At 35.9% G+C, this 21,972-nt stretch overlaps 2 protein-coding genes across 2 annotated transcripts; one reads left to right on the forward strand and one right to left on the reverse strand.

Moving 5' to 3' along the window:
- Nucleotides 1-1,841: 1,841 nt before the first annotated feature.
- Nucleotides 1,842-4,391, reverse strand: LOC133732532 (scarecrow-like protein 30). Its single transcript, XM_062160103.1, has one exon. It carries the CDS (start codon nt 4,090-4,092, stop codon nt 2,080-2,082), a length of 2,013 nt encoding a protein of 670 aa, XP_062016087.1. The 5' UTR covers nt 4,093-4,391; the 3' UTR covers nt 1,842-2,079.
- Nucleotides 4,392-9,772: 5,381 nt separating this feature from the next.
- LOC133730400 (uncharacterized) lies at nt 9,773-10,574 on the forward strand. Its single transcript, XM_062157998.1, has 2 exons — nt 9,773-10,294; nt 10,389-10,574. Exons 1-2 carry the CDS (start codon nt 9,773-9,775, stop codon nt 10,572-10,574), a joined length of 708 nt encoding a protein of 235 aa, XP_062013982.1.
- The last annotated feature ends 11,398 nt before the right edge of the window (nt 10,575-21,972 follow it).

Here is a 21,972-nt window from a genome sequence, read left to right on the forward strand (position 1 = left end):
TTGGAGATATATCACAAATATCGTAGACCAAAAATGATTTTACACAGATATTTCTTCACTTTATTGGGGATATACTGATATTTATTTACAGATAAAGTGTAAAATTATTTTTTATAAATATTTCTTCACTTTATTGGGGATATATTCTAAAATTCTTCACTTTATCAGAGATATATCATAAATATCATAGACCAGCGAGCGGCTTTCAACCACGTAGAGTATTTTTTTGTTTTTATAAACCTATTATATCTTGTGGTGTATAGGTTGAAGACAAAATAAATAAATAAAATTAAAAATTAAAAAAAATGAAGAAACAGAAAAAAAAAAAAAAAAAAAAAACAGAAAAAAATTAATAAATTATTTTTTTAATTTTTAATTTTTTTTTAATTTTTTTATGTTGAAATGACCATTTTAGCCCTCAAAAGTCAAACTTAACGTCCAATTTAGACGGAATAGTAGAAATTGGACACGGTTGATTGAAATTGAAAAGTTTAGGGGGTAAAAATTCAAAATTGAAAGTACAGGGGGTGAAATGATGACACTCCCAAACCTCAGGGGGGTAAACTGAAATTAATCCTAAAAAAAATATATATATCCTGTGAAATCGAAATTAAAATTAGTCTGATACTCAACGTCCCTTACACAAAATAAGTTTGTGAGGGTAGTTTTGGTATGTGCAAGTAGAAATCTCAATTGCCACCTCTTCAACTCCTGACTCCCAGCTATATCAGGAAAGAGGAATGTATATAGGAAAGCGAAAACGACAATCAGTTATTTGAAAACCGAAACACTAATGAGGGATTTAGGGGAAAATCAAAATCAGTCTAAACATAGCACCGCACTACATTTCTGCTCAGATCTTGATCGAGGATTTATAATATTTTGAAGAAAAGCTTGAGCGAGCAAGGCCCTCTCTGCTTCTTCGCAAGCAACAATCTTGGTTGGTCAATAGTCCATAGTTTTGGTACTACAAGATATTTCCACATTCAGGTACAGCTTCTACTAATATATACATGTTTCAATCTTTCAATTCCTCTTACTCTAATTTGCTCTGTAGAAACAGAAATGAATTTAAAGAAATTATATTTCGGTTTTAGAAACTATGACTGGGGACTGCGGCATTTGTCTGTATCGGAAAAAGCCTTTTAGGTTCTATTGCAAATTTGAAGCCGATCATTTACTTGGAAACTAACCCATTGCTAACTGGGGCCGGTATGAAGCAAGATTCATTCCATCAAATTGTATTATGATAAGCATGGAAGAAAGAATAAAATCCCACACAGATCATACTGCCTTTGTTTCGCTTGACGCCCCAAATCGGCTGTCACAAAGAAGCTAATATCACCTAATCCTCTATTTATTAAAAAAAAAAAAAAAAAACTACTGCGTTTGTTTATTCGAAGGTGTTTGAAATTCATTTTGGAGTTTAGATGTTCACACAGTACAAGGAAATGTCTATAGATTCCATACATATTGTCTTGCAACCCTTTTAAAGTATGCCCCTGAAGTAGTCAAGGAGTACTAGTTTGTAGATCTCTTATATAGCTTTCCATTAATTCAGAGTCAGGTCCATCCCTTTTGCTAGCTATTTGTTAATCTTTCTTGGAATCTGATCGGATCATGGGATTCATATTCATGTTGTCAACGTACTAGAAACGATTAATGATGAAATCATTAAAAATTTATAAGACAGCACAGCCAATTCTGTTCCTGTTTAAAAGACTACCGAAAAAATTCAAGAACAAAGAGACTAGCTAATTGTAACCTGCAGTTGTCTAAAGATGAGGAACACAGAAAGCTAGTCGAAACAAGTTTGATTCTATCATGGTGTCTTACGATGAGGAATACATAATGCTATTGGTAATTTGTATATCTTATATAGCTTTTCATTCAGAGTCAGCATTCCTGTTGCTCGTTGTTATTCTCTGTACAAATGTGATGGGATTCATATCATGTCAATTTGCTAGAAAACATTTAATACAAAATTGCTAATAAGACACACAATCCTCAAAAACTTTCTTCTAGGACAACATGACGCAGTAGTTTAGCATAACATAGTGAAACTTAAGGTCCTAGGACCTAGGCAGGAGTCCAAAGTGAAAGAGCCCGGAGGATCCTTCCTTTCCATCCCTGCAGTATCCACTGCCCATCTTCTTCAACTCTAAAATCATTATGATAACCATTATACAACTTCCTCACTTTCTTCAACTCCTCCTGGTCCAACGGGAGCTGCTTCAACCCAGCCCTCACATTCCTGATCTGCCATTTCTTATATGTCTCAGGTCTTTCAAACCTTTCCACTCCCTCGCATGCTACGATATTCATTATGTCTCTACCACATTTTTCTCTCTCGATAATCATCCGCCGTTCATCTTCACGAGGAACAGTTGCTTCAAACATATCAAACAGGGCATAGTAGTGCAAGAGTGCCTCTTTGAACCGTGTGGCAAAGAAGGGTGTATTGTACGTCCCATTGACAATCCCATGAATGAAAAGGTCGGGATCTATATTCTTGATCAAATTCAGGACAGTATCTCTCGGAGAGTTCTCCATCACCGTCTCATCATGTATGTGCTTTAACCGGTTCAGACAATTGACCACTACCAGTTCGTTTCGGTCAATTTTAAGATCCTCACATTGTATGGTTTCCCATCCTTGAGCAATGACATCGTACTCAAACGGGACATTGAACTTTTCACAATACCTTGCTAGGCGATGCCCGGTCTCTTCAACCCTTTCTCTAGGTCGAAAACCACGTTGTGGAAGCTCAATTCCTGTGATGTGTAACTTGGGAGGTCCATTCGGTCTCTCGGAGAGATGTTGGATAAGGAAGGGCCATTGGAAACCAAAAGAAATACCAAAATCAATAATGTGAAGCCTTGTTTCATTTTTTGCTAGCTTCATGATTGTTCTGTTGGCAAATAATTGTGACATCATCTTGAAAGGGCATGAAGTAGTATATACCTGGTAAGCTAGTAGGTATTCAGCGGCTGATGTCTGCCTACTAAAGAGAGGTGCAAATGATGGGGTTCCGACACCAGTAAGCCGCGCCTCTAGGCCATTGGCAAAGTAGTGAGCTAATCTCTGAGTTGCATGTCCATGGGGGGAGGAGTGCTGCCTTATCTTCTTCAGTAGTTCACTAGCCGTTCCTTGTTCATAGCTTGCCACGGCTTGTGCACATTGATTTAGCATGGTGGTCAAATCTACTCCTTCCTCATCTTTATTTTGTCGCTTTGAACGATTTGTTTCAGATCCTTTAGGCTGCCTGTTTTGCTGCAACTGCTCTGTCTCCTCCCTTTTCATAGAACAATGAGGCGTGCAAGATTCCCACTTCCGATGATGATGCTCAGCTTGACAGAGTAACACCTTATCAAACATTTCTTGAGGCTCAGAGTCATCAGCAGAAACAACTGACTGCTTGCTGCTTCTCCCTTCCTCTGGATAATATCCATCCTCTCTGTGATGATTTTTCTTTCCCTTCATACCATCTGTTGGGTTGTTCACATCATTTTTTTTATCGGATGCCAGATTCCCTTTCACCAGGTTAGAACGTGCTACAGGCAGTAATTCGTACCTCTCCTTGTCAATGATATCGAATTCCCCATTAGGAAGGAACTTGTTTGCCTCCCCAACATTTCCGAAATTTCCAAGACTCTGGCTCTCAAAAAGTGAATCTGAAACCAAAAGAGTATCTGAAAACGATTCACCAAGAGAAGCCTTGTTGGGTGAATGAGGATCATTTGGATTAAGGACATCATAGAAAGATTTTTCAGCAGCTTGGACGGCCAAATAGTCCTGCAGCATGCAGCTCTCGTCCTCCAGGACTTCATCCAGAAGAATATCACTTATGTACTTGATAACAGGATTGTTGGAGTAACTAACATCAACAGTTTCTTCCTCAGAAGCTGGGCTCAAAGACGTACTCAAATCACTTGGATGGTCTAAGTTGGCTGGATGGATAAGTGTATTGGTGGATTCCTGAGTTACTTTGCACTTGTTTGCAAGATTTGGATTGAAAGTGATTGAAGTTGGGTCATGGCCAAAATAAAATCCCTCTATGGGACCAGAAAATCTATCAAAGAGGGTATCCATGAAAACAGCCTGTATCTAACAGGACTTGCTCAGATTCTTGAGTTGCAAGAAACTCGAATATGATATGAGATTATGAAACTGATGACCAAGAAGCTATGGAAAAGAGCAAGTGAAATGAACATTTGAATTTTTTTCACTCACCAGATAGATCAAAGGTGGAACCAATTGGGAATAAGAAATAGGGACGGGAATAAGAAATTTTGCTGAGCTCCTGACACTTCAAGAAACCATAATGATCAGACATAATGGAGCTGGAGGTATATCTATATATGAGAGAATCTTGCGTGGGGCAACTCTAAAGCCACGTGGTGGGGCGGGCCAATCACTGCCCAGCAGGGGGTGTTTTGGGTATTGCACTTTAGTGAGCAGAGACAGTTTTGGAAAAGAGATAAAATTTTCTTTTTTCTGATTGGTTGGCCTTAAAGCCACGTGGTGAGGAAACCCCCACCTAAGAATTTCTCTCTATATATTCACATGCACATGCAGAGGGTTTATGATTATACTCTCTGTTTTTTTTTTCCTTCAGAATAGAAGGTGGAGAACAATCTTCATAGCAATGAACCTTCTGAGAAGGACTTGAACTTTGACTATTCAGAAGCCACCTATATTTGGATGTAACTTACATCCAAATATAGGAGGTGTAACCCACCTTCTTATTTTTTTGTCAAGTTTGAAAATTTACTGACGTTGATAGCACTCCCAGCTGGTAATGTTAATATCCTAATGATCAGTCTATTCATACAGCTGATGAATATCTTCCATTAGTACAGTTAATTACTTAACCTGTAAGGCACCTGAGGCTGGTTGTGGCCTTGGAGGTTAGTGGTTACACTCGTCTCTTTCTCTCAATTCTCATGTTCGAATTGCTACAATAGTTGACCTAACAATTAGATAAATAAATTCTTTCATCATCAAAAATTGTTATTTGAGTTTCATTATTTTCATCATTCATATCATTTTTAATCTTTATTTTTTTATACACACACACACATAACAAACTTTGGTAGGAAAAACTGAAAAAGAAGTATATCCATTAAGAAAGTATCATTTTTAATCTTGATTTATGCACTGCTTAAAACTATTAGAAATAATCTGCACGTTTGCTTTGTTTCTATACAGAAATGGATTTCAGTATGTTATGTATAATGATCAATATACAAAAAGCAAAACCAAAACCAAAGAAGTGAGTCAAGTGACGATGGTGGCGGCTCAAGTAGTCAAAAATGACCAACATATTTTACACTTTATAATACTCCCAGAGGCAAGAACCTTACTCTTACAAAATGGACTAAATTCATCCAAGATTAGTGGAGACCAGTCTTTTCTGTCGGCAACAAGACTTTAATCCTAAGAGCAAGTTCACCGCCACCGGCACCCCTCATGACTGGGTTCCAACAAGACATGCTGAGGTGGTGACCGAAATGGGTAAAAATTTACCCCTTTCACCGGCAGATTGAAGGCTGGCATGAAAGAGACCCAATCTGACCCAGGTCAAGAATTATGTCTTTTTCTTGACCCAGATCATGACCCAAGCTCACTGGTTGCCACGCTGACCCAAGCCCAATCGTGGCTGACGTAGAGACATGTCATTTAATCTGGACCTTTATTTAAATTAATAAAGAAATCTAACGGGTTATAATTAACATATATATATATATATATATATATATATATATATATATATATCTTTGCTCAGGTGCGGATATCCGTACCTAAGCAAAAGGTACGGATTTCCATATTTGACCCACTTTTCGGTCATATTTTCACATCTTAACCGTTCAGTTTTTAGGTCCTAATGTATAGATCATCTCTACAAATTTTCAGCCAAGTTGATGATCGTTAAGGCATTCAAAATTGCAATTTACACGAACGAACCGAATCTGTCGAACCGGAACCGTTCGTGTTTATAATGGTAAATTGCAGTTTTGGATGCCTTAACGATCATCAATTTGGCTGAAAATTTGCAGAAGTGATCTACTCATATATACCTAAAAACTGAACGGTTAAAATGTGAAAATATGATTGAAAAGTGGGTCAAAACTGGAAGTCTGTTCCTTTGCTTAAGAACAGACGTCCGCAGCCAAGAAGGGCTGTATATATATATATATATATATATATGCAAAATAGTCAAATTACCACCTAACTTTTTTTTCATGATTGCCGATTTACCCCCTGACATTTTAATTTTAGTTATGAAGTGTTTCTATTGAGACCTCCAAATCTGCTCATTTAACCTTACTTTATTATGAATTATTAAATGACATATATAACCTACTATAAAATGACTGTTAAGGACAATAATAATTATACCAAACAAATTTATATTTATTTTGCCAGACTTTCCAATTCAATAATATTAGATTGCATTCTTTATTATTTTCCTTATCTATTTTCATTTTCCAATTTCACTACATACTCCTTAAAACATTCATATATATTTAGTTTTAATTACTATGATTAAGAATTTATGATCATGAGACATAAAGATGTATGATATATATGTGAACGCATATTGGTGATGGAGAACAAAATAAATCATATTATGACCGAAATCTAACTCTATCCATTATATTTGTAAAAAATAAAAATTTAAAAAAGCTAGCAGTTAAATTAAACTGAAAAAATATTTAAATAATTAATCATGAGGTACATAAAATAGGGGGAAAAAATTAATAAAAACAAACAATTATGGAAGCAATTAAACTCATCTTTAATGTTCGGAACATTCATTTATAAGCAAGGTTAAATTAGATATTTGAAAGAGGTTTATATAGCAAATTTTACTTTTCAAAAAGCAAATAGGAGGTGTAAAGAGCATCGGAGGTCAAATGAGAAAATATGGAGGTCCCAATAGAAAAACTCTTTAGTTATTTACACCCTGACTTTTCTAATTGTGGCCGATTTACACCTTATCGTTAACTTTTAGACTTTACATCCAATTCATCTTTTAACTTGACCTCAAGTGTTGACTGTGTTGGGCATTTTTGTCTTTTCATTTGTCACAAATTTTTTTTTTTTTTTTTTAAAGAGAATTTCTCTCTCTCTCTTAACATCTGTCTTAATTTTTCTTTTCCATATATTATGCTTTGTACTATTGTTTATAAGATAAATCTTATTTATATGAAGATGACGTTGTTGCACAAATTCAAATGATAATTGACCTAAAGATGGTAGGCAAAAAGTCACCAATTCATATGACAATTTGAAACATATGTTAAAGGAGAGAGGGAGATTCGTTATTTTCTTAAGTTTTTTATTTATTTACTTTTTTATTGGTAACATTTGGAAAGACAAAAATGGCCAACACGTGATGAATTAGATATAAAGTCTAAAAGTTAACAGTAGGGTGTAAATCGGCCACAATTAGAAAAGTCAGGGTGTAAATAATCAAAATTGAAATGACAGAGGGTATATCGACAGTCATGGGAAAAGTCAGGGGGTAATTTAGCTATTTTGCTATATATATATATAGTCATTCTATACTAAGGATGTCCTTAAATATTAATATCTAAGGATTTCCTTGATAGACCCATTTTTTGATCGCATATCCACATTTCGACCGTTCAGTTTTTAGGTATACATGAATAGATCATCTCTGCAAATTTTCAGCCAAATTGATAATCATTAAGGCATTCAAAACTGCAATTTACAATTATGAACACAAGCGGTTCAGGTTGGACAGATTCAGTTCGTTCATTGATTTAATCTAGTTCGATACCTTAACGATCATCAATTTGGCTGAAATTTGCATAAGTGATCTATACATTATGATCTAAAAACTGAACGGTCGAGATGTAGATATGCAATCGAAAAGTGGGTCTATCAAGGAAATCAGGAAATCCTTAAATATTAATATCTAAGGACCTCCTTAGCAGAGAAAAGCCTCATTTGGTTCGCGGAATGGAAAAGTTGGGAAGAGAAATTCCATCCTTTCCCGTATTTGGCACGCCCAAGGAAAGGAACAACTATCCTACATGAACGGAAAATAGGGGAGAAAATGGATCCTCCCACACCCCATGGGACTCATTTTCCTGCATACTTTCCTTGCATTAATTGCACACTCTAAACATTATTTTGATGGTTGTTATTACCAAATTATCCAAGAAACTTTTGAATCTTGAATGGTTTATGTTTTGATAATAAGGATATTATTAGAAAATTGATGTTACCTACTTTCTTATTCATGCACAAATCAAACATTGGAAAGGAAAGTAAAATACATTTTTCGATTACTTTTCCAGCGTTTCATGGCATGTTTACTAACTTGGAATCGGAATGAGAATGGGGTGGGTTCGGTTCCGATCGGTTTGGTTTTAGGCCGAAACCGAAAACCGAACCGAATTGTCAGTTCGGTTCGGTTCGGTCCGGAATAAGAGAATTCCGTCGTTTACTTACATGTAAGGGAATCGGAATGGATGTAGGTCTCACATCCTTATCAGGAATCAATTCCTGAATACTCAGGAATTCGATAACCTAGGGGGGAGATGGGTTTAGGAATCAACCCACCCGGAATCAAGTTTTTATACGAAAAATACCCTAACATAATTTCAATAACACCAAATTACCCAACTCTAGAAATATATATACTATTGTCGACATCAGAAAACATCAACGACAAAAAAGAAACGGCTGGACTCCTTTGGTTAGTGACCGATCTTTGTCCTCTCTTCTCTGGTCTTCTCCTTCTTTCTTTTTTTCTTTCACTAATCTGGCATGATAGTTATTGAACAACTTAGAAGCAAGCTTTTTTAGAAAGAACGAAGCTAGAATTTTTATAGTTTTCCTTCAAATTTCAAAAGTCGAAAAAGGGTGTACATATTCTTGTCTGGTAATTTGCTTTTCATGATATATGATGTTTTTTCTTTCTTATTTGTGTGAAAGTTGTACCTATTATTGTGAGTTTACTTGAACCTTTTATGTCTAAAGTTGTTTGCAAAACTGTTTGTTTTTACCTTAGTCTTGTTGCTGTTGTTGTTTTTTTCGCATGTAGCTCTGTTCCTTTGTGGACTCCTCATCCACTTTCTATTTTGTATCATTATTTTTCTTCAATATGTTCTGTTTCTATTAAAAATTTATTAACAAAAATAAAATATAAAGGATTTCATTGATTTGTTTAGATAAGATGCTAACAGAGTTCACATTGTTTAGAAATGTGGATGCTGGATTAGAGGAAGATTGGTTTTATAATGATAAATTGACAATTGGTTTTGTTCCAAGGTCAGTTGTTAAGGATTAAGACAGCTACATTCCAAGTTTCTATGTTTCAAGACCAAGAAAGTGCTTTCTCTTTTTTGTTTATATGAAGCGGTGGAGATTGGTTTTATAATGATATATTGACAATTGGTTTTGTTCCAAGTTCAGTTGTTAAGGATCAAGACAACTACATTCCAAGTTTCTATGTTTCAAGACCAAGAAAGTGCTTTCTCTCTCTTTTTTTTTTTTTTTATATGAAGCGGTGGAGAGTTGTGTAGTGATCTTGTTTGGTTATAGTATAGCTCCTGATCCCCTCCTCCTCTCTAATTCCTTGACCTTTTGAATTGAATTGCGGGATTTTAGTTTTGCCTTATTTTTGCTCATTTATGTAGTATTTTTTCATACTTATGAGCAGTTCAAATATGCTCTCATGTTACACAAATGCACATTGATATCTTGAATAATAAATTTTATGTAATGTAGATAAATGTCTCGTCTAAGTTTGTCCACAAAGAGAAGACTACTTGTCACCATAAATGCATTGCTTGCCTACCTTCGAGTACTATTTGCTGTATGTGCTGCCGGTTATGCCTATGTCAACTTAGCTGTAAAGAAACACCGTCAACCAAGTCGACCCTCAGCCATAAGAGTCTATAAACAAGTAGAGTACTTGTATACACTAGTTTATTGGAGTGATGCTATATGTATCGACCAACTACGAATGGATAGACAATCATTTCATAAGTTGTGTCGAATTCTCATCAATAAAGGCCAATTAAGACCAACCCAAAATGTGTCTATAGAGGAGATGGTAGCAATGTTCTTAAATATTCTTGCACACCACAAGAAGAATCGTAGCATAGCCTTGTATTTTACTGGGTCGGGGCGAACTATTAGTAAATACTTTCACGAGTGTTTAAAAGCCATGATTCGATGCCAAAAAGACTTTTGGAAAACACCTGAACCTGTACTTGAGGACTCAACAGACAATAGGTGGAAATGGTTTAAGGTATGCAAGATAAGATTTTATAAAATTATTTAATAATTCCTGCATTTATTGTTTTTCAAAGACTAAAACTTTTTTAATATATACCTTAATGCAGAATTGCTTAAGAGCTTTAGATGGAACACATATTAGGGTGAAAGTGCCAGAACGAGACAAGCCAAGATATAGAACAAGGAAATGTGAGACAGCAACCAATGTTTTAGGGGTTTGCTCTCAAGACTTGATGTTTATATATGTTTTACCGGGATGGGAGGGTTCTGCACATGATGCTCGTGTTCTTTGAGATGCTGTGAGTAGGAGAAATGGATTAAAAGTTCCTAACGGTAATTTCGAAAACAAAATTTTAACTCTTTACATTTTTCATTAATTAAAATATTGCTAGAGAGATATGACATCCAATTTTCTTTTCGAAATCAGGTTGTTACTATTTAGCAGACGTTGGCTACACCAATGGAAATGGCTTTCTTGCACCTTTTAGAGGACAACGTTATCATCTAAATGATTGGAGAGATGGATACCGACTTGAGACGGCAGATGAATTTTTTAACATGAAACATTCAAGTGCTCGGAATGTTATTGAGAGGAGTTTTGGTTTACTGAAAATGCGTTGGGAAATTCTTAGGAGTCCATAATTTTATGATATTACAACACAACGTCGTATAATATATGTGTGTCGCATGCTCCATAATTTTATTAGAACAGAGATGGCTATAGATCCTATAGAAGAAGCATTCGATAATCAGCCTGTAGCTGCAGTTGAGAACTTGGAAGATGATGACTATGTTAATATAGTTGAGACCTCAAATGAGTGGACGATGTGGAGACAAAACCTTGCGAATGAAATGTGGGATATATGGCGTGCAAATAGGACATAAATATAGGATAGAAGAAAGAAAGAATAGCTTGTTTTAGCTACTAGCCTATTATAATTATGTATGAATGATGAATCTGATTGTATATATGGTTAGGATGGTTTTCATGTATATTTTTGTTTGAATGGATTTATGTTTTTCTCTTTTCTCTGTTGGGTTTATTCCATTGCCATGTCATCTGTACATCTGTTTTTTGTCTTTGGTCTGGTTGTTATCTATTGGAGGGGATTTTCTTTGATTGTTATCTGTTGTTCTGATTGTTATCCTGATACTACCTTGAAATAGTGGTTTATTAGTTATATGTTAAAGCATTATATTCTAAGTTTTTATCTCTTACCTAACTTGCAGCTAGTTTACAACTATTGGTGTTCTTTTTGTGACTTTAGAAGTTACGCATGTAGAGCTTTTAGAAAAACTGGGAGGCATTCATGTATTATGTTATTAGTGAAAAGTTGTCTCAGACTTTAGAAGGATAGGTAATTTTAATTAAAGTTGACTTCATTCACTTTACTCTTTGATTTTCTATTTTCTTCTATTTTCTTGTTACTCATTAGATGTGAAATTAAAGCTGTCTTAGCTTTAGAAATATAGGCATTCATGTATTATGTCAGTTACTGCAATTTTACATTATAATGAGACTTCACCTTATTAGTTGCTGCAATTCTAGATGCTGCAATCTTGCTCATTATTATTATTTTGTATAATGTTTGTTTTTTTATATGTAGTCGATTCAACATGAGTTCTGGAGCTACTTCAAGCAAATAAAAAAAAGCTGGAAGGGGCCAAAACAAGCGTTTCTAGACAACCAAGGAAGATGATGTATTGGTAAGTTCTTTATTGGAACTCTACCATGATCCTAAGTGGCGTGCGGATACTGGCTTCAAAAATGGTTACTTGCAGAAATTACAAGATATGATAGAAGCCAAACTTCCAAATTGTGGGATACTGGCAAATCCACACATTGAATCAAGAATAAAGACATTGAAAGGGAAATATGTTGCATTAAGCGAAGCATTATCTCAGAGTGGTTTTGGATGGAATGAAGAAGTAATGATGTTGGATTGTGAAAGAAGTGTATTCAATGAGTGGGCAAAGGTAAACTTTCTCCTTATTATATTTTGTCTTGTGTTTTTTCTATTTTGTATAACATTGAATAATATTGTCTTATGTTTTTTTTTCTGTTTTGCAGAACAAAAAGGATGCAAAAGGTTTGTATGATAAACCATTTGAACATTATTATGCCCTTGGAGAGAGATATATGGAAAAGATCGTGCAATGGGAACAAATGCTAGAAATGCTGAAGATGATGAAGAAGAAGTTAGGGAAGAGGATGCAAGCATGAATCAAGAGGGTGTACGAGTTAATGACTTTTTTGAACAAATGAACATGACTACTGATGGTGGATCTCAGTATAAGGGATCACAATTTGAGGGGCTTGGTGAAACAGAAGATGATGATATTGAAGGAATTGATGGATTTCAAAACTTTTTAATTAGTGCGGAATTAGTTTAACAATTAAACTACTAACTAAACATAAAATCCATTCCTTTAACCCATGATCTTGGCTTATTGTGATATGTATACAAACATAGCATGGATAGTAAGGAAGAACAAAGAGGGAGTTTATGTTCTACTCACCCTTGGAGCGTGATCTCAATCCGATCCAAGTGAACCACCAAAGTTCCTCTCCTTGATCTCTCCTTGTGTGTGTTTCCTCCACCTTGAAGCACCTTGAATTAAGAACTCCTTCTTGTGCTTGTAATCTTCTCTTTGATGTAACAAGTAAAGCCACAAAAGGATATGGCCTATAAGGATCTTCACCAAGTGAATCAAGAGATGAAGAAAGATGAAAGAAAAGAAGAAGTATGCAAGTGTTATTCTTTCCTTTAATTTTTGTAATGCACCAAGGGAGAACTCTCTCTCTCTCTCAAATCTGAAAATAATAGTGTGGAGACATACCACCACTTTTGTTCATGCTTTCACTTTATATAATAGGAAATAAATCTAATTACTAAAAGAAAAATATTGACTTTCATAAAGCCAATATATTGGCTGGTCCATACATGTTATTGGTCACTAAAAATGTGTCTTGGGCTTTCATTTAAATCTCATTTAGTGAAGCCCAAGTCCACACCAAAAACCCGACAATCATTTAGGCCCAATATGTTCAGTTTTACCCGAAAATCCTAATTATGTTCAAATAATAAATCTAATTAATTATTTGCTCATAACCAACTCTTGTTTAATCTTCTTCATATACAATCTCAATGATCCACTTATATGGTGTGCGATCTCTTAGGTTCTAATTAACAAGGCAGTGAAGTTTATAGAAACCATTCTATTTTGTTTACGAATCAAAAACTTCATTTTTGATTCTCCCTTGTTATTAGGATTATAAATGTTTATTAATCCTCAGGGACTTCACAAGTCATGAGTGACGTCTTGCAACATATCATGACTACCCTAGTTAATGTAGAATGACAAAGAACCTATTCAATTGGAATTACAATACAATACGGTCATTCTCTAACACGATGTTCTAAATCACATCATCGGGGTATGGAATTGATATGTCAATCTCCTAATGTGATTTTCATTTTTATGTGATTCTTAGAATGTGATTAGAAACTCATTTTTAATCTCATTCAATGCTTTGGCCAAAGACTCATTGAATAACATCTTTGAACATACACCTTATTTACTTAAGGATGGAGATTCCTTATTGTACACTCACATGTCTCCATGACCGAATTGATTATACCAATGAATGCATCTATTATATCCAATAAGGGACACAATATTATTGCATCATCAAGAGATAATCCATTCACTCATAAGATAACTATGGTGTCTCAGGTCAAAGGACTAATTTGTATTATTGCAATTTAGAGTTCAAGTTTGACATGTAAGTAAGACTCCAAACAAGAACTCTAATGATCGCGTTCAGTGTACTCTTTAAGTTAAGAGCACCCACATACTTGTATTAGTGTCTCTACACAAATGACAAGAGACATATCATCCTCCATATTGAGCATACATAGTATGTGCTAGTCTTTTCGGATTATCAATGTCCAAGTGATAATCCTATTACTAGGAACCTTTTAGGATAAGAGTGTGAAAAAGTAAAGGTCTCACACATCTAACTCTTTAGAGTACTTTCTCTCTAACTCATATTCCTTGGACCTTGTTCAATAAACTTGCCCTTAATAATAATTTCATCAAAATGATTGTTTTAGGACACAACTCCTTCAGATATATCTTTTATACAACCAACTGAACCAAGTCCCCCCCCCCCCCCCCCCCCCCCCCAAAAACCACCAAGTGCCAAGCAACGTGCCAAACAGCAGAGGTCAACTCAAGATGTAGCAAATGCTCCAAATAATACTCGTAGAAAGGCAAGAGCTTTGGATGATATGGCTAAAAAATTTGGAGTGATCACTGAAGCCATTGCAGGAATGGCTCCAAAGTTTGAAGGCTTGATTAATGTTCTCTCAACAGATAAGGATCTTGCTGATATGCAAGGAAAACTTGGTGGTGAGTTGAGGAAAATGGATTTCCTATCTCCATTGCAGGTATTTCACGTCACCAACAAATTAGCTAAAGAGCATGACTTGTTGAGGGTCTTCTTCACCATGACTAATGAGGAAAAGAAGGATTACATAATCAACCTTCTGCAATATGGCCTACAGTGAATGGATATTTGGACTTAGTTTTTTCCTTTGTGGATGCTTCACTAGTGTATTGGAGATTATAACTTGTTCAGACTGATGTTTCAATTTCTACTTTGAGGGATAGTATGGTACTATGGTTACTATTTTGCTAAATTGGTACTATGGTTGTATTTCAAGTTATTCGAAATTGGTACTCAGTGTTATTTCCTTCTATGGACTTTCGAGCTTCTGGTGCTTTCTATTCCTTACGATCCTGCTTAGTTTGTGCGTCTTGTGGATTTATAGTTTTTGAGTTCTTATTGAATGATATGCATGGTAATTTGGCCTACAGGGTTATTTCCTGGGAACAAATGATCCGTGCTTGAGTTTGCTAAACCTAAACCTTCTATGATTGCAATTTCTATGTCTGCTTTCATCAAATAGATGTTAGAATAGGTGTCTTGGAAGTATAATTGATGATGTTTGAACTATAAAAATCAGTACTGTGAACCTCAAGTACTATATAATCAGTCATAATTAATGGTTACACTGCAATCTGAATAACAAATATCAGTACTGTGAACCTCAAGTACTATAAACATCAGTCATAACTAAAGGTTACATTGCAATTTTGATGACAAATATGCTAGTATCATCTATCAATTCAAATAGACAATTCGTTTGTATTATACATTGCTTTGTTTGCAAATCTTGGTGTCGAGTACTTGTTTGCCGCACATCCCACAGACTCCTGCTAAAACACAAATCACATACATCGATCAGGCTTTCCTGCAGTACTCAAATCTGACAAACCAAAACCAACTAGAACAGGAAACAGAAACACTACCTTTGGACTAAGCAAATTTGTGATAATAATTTCTTTCTGGGTTTGAAAAACTAACCTGTAATTAAAGGAAACAATAAAGTCTCACACTGATACAAGAGCTATAATAATAACTGTCATGTAGGTGAAATGAAAGCTTCACAAAATTCCGACAAGTTTAGTTGGGGCTGAGAAGTGCCCCATTTGAGCAACTGAAATATAGCAACTGAAGTATAGCAAGTCCTTTATCACCCACAAACAAATCAATTTTGATCCTTTAAGTGAATAAAATATCAGAGTTAGGTACAAATCCATTTTGATCCGTTAAGCCAATCAAGCTATTGAAGATAGAAGCATGTAGCTTAACAGCTTGCATAGAGTAGACAGTAATAGCAGATGTAGCAGCAAATACAAGAGTTTTGTTCTACCATCAACAAAACAATGTGCGTCTCTCCCAAAAAAGGAGACCCAAAGACTGACTCCAATTTAGAAGCAATATTACTACTTTACAATCTAGGCCATAGACCAAAAAAGGGTATAAATAAAAGGGTTAAATACTGTTTACTCCATGAACTTTTACCCAAAAAACACTTCAGTCCTTGTCCTTCTAATTTCACACATTTACTCCTTGTACTCTCAATTTTGGACCAATAAGTCCATTCCGTTACTTTCAGTCAAAAAGCTCCGTTAACTAGATGACGTGGCAATCTCTATCCCATTAAAATGTCTATTATACCCTCAGTTCATCTTTTTTCTTCTTAATAATTTATATTTTTATCTTTTTTTAAGTTATTCATTCTCTTTTTTTTTCTTCTCTCTCTCTCTCTCTCTCTCTCTCTCTCTCTCTCTCTCTCTCTCTCTCTCTCTCTCTCTCTCTCTCTCTCTATTCGGAACAATCATCTTCCACGACCTCACGCCCCGGGGTCATGGCTCCTCGTGGTTCAGCTGCTGCCACAGCTAGAATGCGCAGTCGTCATATCGGTGGAGGCGGCAACTCCAACTCCGGAGGCATGGGCGGCAGCAGCGATGGCTCTGGTGCCGGAAATAACATACTCAGGTTCTACACCGACAACTCTCCTGGCTTGAAGATCTCCCCCACCTTCATGCTCGCATCGGCTTCGTCACTGCCCTCCACGTCTTCGGCAAGCTCTACCTCCACCGATCCACCGGCGGAGCTTAAATTCCGGATCTTAACACGGATCGTTCTGGATCTGGAGGTATTTGGAGAGTAATCGGTAATTTCAATCGATTATTTGGAGGCTTTGATCTTCTTTTTGTTGATATTCATAGTTCGTTTTAGCTCCTAAAAGATCCGATCGGATTTGTCTACGGGTCGGATTTGGTGAATTGGGGATGAATCGAAGGGTGCGGTTTGGAATTTGGGGGTTTTTAAGAGTGGTGGACTGGTGGATGTAGATGGACGAAGGTGTGAGATCTGTTGGCCCTTCTGGGGTGTTGGTGAAGAATAGGAATTCTTCAGGGTGTTTAATTTTGTGAGGAAGAAGCCTGATGGGGTTAGTGGAGGTGTTGGTTCTTTGAGTTCTCGGAAGGTTTTCGAATCGAAGAAGGAGAAGAAGAGGTCGAGGTTGGTGATGAGTGATTCAGGGTCGAGTGATGAGCTATTGATGCCGAGGAGGAAAGTTGGGCCGGAGACTATTCGGGTTTGTAACGGTTTGGAACTTTGGACAAGGGTATTGTGGAAGGGGGCGGAATGGTTCCGAAGAGGGAGAGACTGGAGCATGGTAGGCGGAATGAGGATGGTATGATTGGTACAAATTATTTGGATGATGGTGGAGGAAGGAGAACTAATTTGGAGGTGTTTGAGTTCAATGAGTATGATGGGATTGAGGGACAAACGATGAGAAGGAGTCGGTTTGGTGATGGAGTTATCGGAGTTGAGTTTGGGGAGAGAATAGATTAAAAAAACACAAAAGCAAAAAAAAGATAAAAGAATAAATTGAAAAGATGAGGGAGTGTAAACGTGTGAAATTGAAAAGGTAGGGACTGAACTGTTTTTTTTTTTTTTCTGAAAATTCAAGGAGTAAACAGTATTGAACCCTAAATAAAATCCCAATAGAAAATTGATAAAAAAAGGTTCAATCGAATCATACAACATTCCTTTTTTTTTTTTTTTTTTTTTCTGTCAAGTAACCATTCATTAAACACAAAGAGACCAAACAACGACAAAGAAACAGAGAAAAAAAAGAAGCAAACCAGAAAAAGAAACTCCCCAGCAAAAACAACAAAGCTGAGGAGCCAGAAAACAAAAGACTATTAAGTAGGAGCATGTCCAGCATCATAAATTTTTTGAAAATTTAAACGCAAGGCCAGCAACACAGCTTGATAAAGGGCCAAAGTTTCAGCAAGAAGGATCGAAGAGGCCCTAACAATCCTCGTCTTACCATAAAGAAGCTCACTAGTACTATTTCGAACTATCACTACCAAACCAGCCTGTAGAGATTGTTTATCCCAAGAAGCATCTGTATTTATCTTAACAAAATGCAAACAAGGAGGAGTCCAAGGTGGAGGAGGAGGAGGGGGCGGAGGGGGAGGCCTATTGCAAGTAAGAGACAGAGCATAAGATGTTAAAAACTCTGAATAAGCCACAAAAGCCCTTGTAGCCACCAAAGTCGGATTAGGAACCTTGTAATTGAAAATGCAATCACACCAATGTTTCCATATGTGCCATAGAAGAAATTAAGCTGATATGAGTAAAACCACACAACATTCTATCATCTTAAAGCACTAAAGTTGCAAATACAAACGTTATCTGCCATTGATTACAATTACAAGTAAAATACACACACACACACACACACACATATATATATATAACCAGTAAGTTTAGCATTTGGTCAAATAAAACAAATCAAATTAAATTAAAAAGCGGTACCTATTATTCTTGGAAAAGAGCTTGTTCTAGTTAATCATTTTGCTGCTACAGCGGACAGCTAAGTTTGCAAACTAGAATTTTTGATTTTGATAACCATCCTGCATTGTCTCCTTTGGAAAACCCCTTGTCTCTCGAAATTCAGCTGGAAGACACCTCAAACACAATAGTTTTGAATATATTTGGATATGAAGAATAAGCTCTGAACAAGTGATAAACGAATAACCATAAACATCTGGATCAAAATGAACCTTAGCTGGAGTCAAACACTCATATGTAGAAGTTACCTTGACCAATTTTGTGTTCCTGCTTGAAAATTCCAGAACATCTTCCTCTCTAATTATCACCATGTAGAAATTCCACCTTAGAAACATTGCAGAAATATTTTTAAAAATAGCTTCTTCTCATCTAATCCTAAAACAATATCAAGTTGCTTCTTCTTGGCTTTCTCAACAAATTCATCATTCTGTGCTTTTTCTAGTCTTCACCACACCAAGAGCAACAACACACATAAATAATACCACATAATGAAGAAGAGTAGCAACAATTGAGATAGCTGAAGAGGAACAACACCTCAAAGGAAAGAGAATCACATCAACAATACATCAAGTAAAGATTCCAGCATCAAAATCACCATGAAAATATCAAAATGAAAGAACAATAGATTGAGAGAAAGCTTAACATACCATGAGAGAATCAAAACAACTCCTTCTGAAGCCTAAACAAAGCAAACAGAATCCCATCAACATAAAAGACTTGAATTTTTTGGGGACCCAAACAAAAAGGACTAACCTTTGAGAAAGGGAGGAGGAGCCGACAAGGATAGGAGAAGCCGGTGGCTTTTTCTGAGAGGATGCGCTGGATACATTGCGGTGGCGCCGACGAGTTGGCCACCGTCTCACTGTATCAGACTTCCAGTTTGTCGATTTATGGGGTGTGTTTGAAATCATATAGCTGCCTTTTTCTCTTTTCTTTTTCTAGAGGTATTTTAGTAATCGAAGTAGTTTAATTCCTATTCCTAAATGTAACTAAACAACATCAATCGTAATCAGTTTCATTCTTATTCTGATTCCACATGGTAAGTAAACAGTGTATGGAATTAAAATATTCCCATACCCATTCCTCTCTTCTCCTATTCCAACTGTCTCCGATTCATGATTTATTCCGATTCCAAGTTAGTAAACGTGCCATCAAAACATTCCGATTACTTTCCCAGCGTTTCCAAACATTGGTAAGGAAACTAGTGAGAAATTTACTTTCTCACGCTCATGGGAAACACTAAGGAACCAATTTCCTTTCTGGCAACCAAACGAGGCCCAAGTATTTGAGTATTTTCACTATTTTACACTAGTATATGACCTAATTCAATGATTCCAACCGTTGATATTTTATATTCCTATGCAATAATTGTTTCTACAGAAAATTAACCAAATCCATGATCATTTGGTCACTCAAAAGTTTGTAAACAAATGGCATCCGTTCGATAAAATTAAAACGAACATTGTGCTAATCAAATGGTTAAATGTTTTCTGATTTGGCTAATTTTTTGTAAGATTCATATGTGTGTAGGTAACTAGAGAATGAATGGTTTGATTATTAAAATACATGCCAAAAATAAAAACATCCTCACTTTAAGAGTTTAAGGGCGTCCTCTCTTGATCCTCCCTATATATATATATATAACAGTAACAAAAGGGTAACAAAAAATTGTAAAAAATTCTAAAAATTTTCCTATAAATATCTATCATTTATTTTACTTCTCACACCCAAAAATTATCTTTCATAGGGATAAATAATTGTATTGTTCTTATTCCTAGCTTATCAATTATGTAAGCATAAATTTTATGAAATAAAAGTTGTATTTGAAAATTTCCTTTATTAAAGCACACACTTGAAATTAAAAATCATAAGCATACAAACAACATAAAATATATATATATATATATATTAAAAGCACACAAACGGTAGAAAAAAAAAAATTGAAATATATTTAAATTTTACAATAATTAAATAAATTAATAAAAAATTCAATGAACAGTAACTGGCCGGTCAAGAAACAGAACGGGTGGAAACATCTATCCAACGGTAGTGAACAGTGTCTTGACCCAGTGACCTATTGACCTAATGGGTGAACTTGCTCTAAGATGGGTGATCGAGAAGCTACTTGAATATGTATTTTTGGATTATTGTTGTTTTAGAATTGATGTTCTTGGACTTAGGAATATGTTTTTATTTAGGGAAGGAAAAATCGTCCAAACAGCACCTGAACTTTTCTTGACTATTAACTTTCGTACATATTTTTTTTCAAATAACAAAATGGTACCTGACTATGTAAGCCCGACCCAATTTTCGTACTTAAGAACAGTAAAAACGTTAACCCCGTTAACTTTCGAGGGGTAAAACCGGTATTTCATGTATTCTAAATTTCTGCAACTGTAATTAGAAGAAGAAGAAGGCACCGATGAAGTACGCAGTTTCACCCTTACCAAGGCCCTGGCCTCCATGGGGAACAGCGCCCCCAAGAGATTTGCTATGTTTAGTTGTGCTTAAATACTAGAGGATTTAAGATTAGGGTTTAGAGAGAACAATATGTTTAGGCTTTAGATTTCATGCCATCAAGATGATCAAGTCTCATGCCGAAGGAGCGCGCGCGTGCATCACCATCAACACTGCAAAGCAAAAACTTCATCAGCAGACCAATTATCAAAGCAAAAACTCCAAAACCAGTCCACACAATTACAAAATTATTAGCCACCATGTTCAAAATGATTCCAGTAATTAAAGCTCCACCTTTGGAGCATTTATTCAAACAGGTAATGGGCACACTAATGTTTGATTCCTAAAAGATCCAATGAATCAAATTTTTCTAACCTATAGCTTGTTCGTAGTCCCACAAATCCAATAATGGAGGATTTTGTACAAAAAGACCTTTGATTTTCTATTGCAGCTCAGAGCAACCCCAAGAACTTGCCAATTGAGAGATTCTGACTTGTCTTCAAACTCAAACTTTTTTTGGGTCTGAGAATCTAAATTCAATTTTCAGCAGCGCAACATACACAACCGATGATTCTCAACTGCAACAGATTATCAATCGACGAACTTCGATTTGATGAGATTAAATCTTCTCTGACCCAAAAAAGAATTTCAGATTACCCGCACCTAAGTCGTTTTCGGACGCCGACCAGACAACCACCTAAAAAAGAGGCGAGAAGCCACCATCGATCTGCGAAGAAGAAGAAAATCCAATTCGATATACGCGAGTTCCATCCCAGATAGGAGTAAAGCTGCACATAGTTGTTCAAATGCTTCTCTTCGCTGGACATCCAAGCAAGCACCACCACTATCCCTTCAATTCCATCACTCCTCCTCTCTTTTCTTCCCCAATAATACCTACCCCTAAATCCCCACATCTCCTCCTCCTTCTCAACCAACAAAGAAAGAACGAT

The sequence above is a fragment of the Rosa rugosa genome, chromosome 2, assembly GCF_958449725.1.
Source record: "Rosa rugosa chromosome 2, drRosRugo1.1, whole genome shotgun sequence".
Taxonomy (NCBI): domain Eukaryota; kingdom Viridiplantae; phylum Streptophyta; class Magnoliopsida; order Rosales; family Rosaceae; genus Rosa; species Rosa rugosa.

Bases quoted from the DNA above. Each gene is read 5' to 3' on its own strand.
- LOC133732532 (XM_062160103.1), bottom strand. From the start codon at position 4,092: ATGGATACCCTCTTTGATAGATTTTCTGGTCCCATAGAGGGATTTTAT.
- LOC133730400 (XM_062157998.1), top strand. From the start codon at position 9,773: ATGTCTCGTCTAAGTTTGTCCACAAAGAGAAGACTACTTGTCACCATA. The intron at 10,295-10,388 runs GTATGCAAGATA...ACCTTAATGCAG, and splicing joins ATAGGTGGAAATGGTTTAAG to AATTGCTTAAGAGCTTTAGA.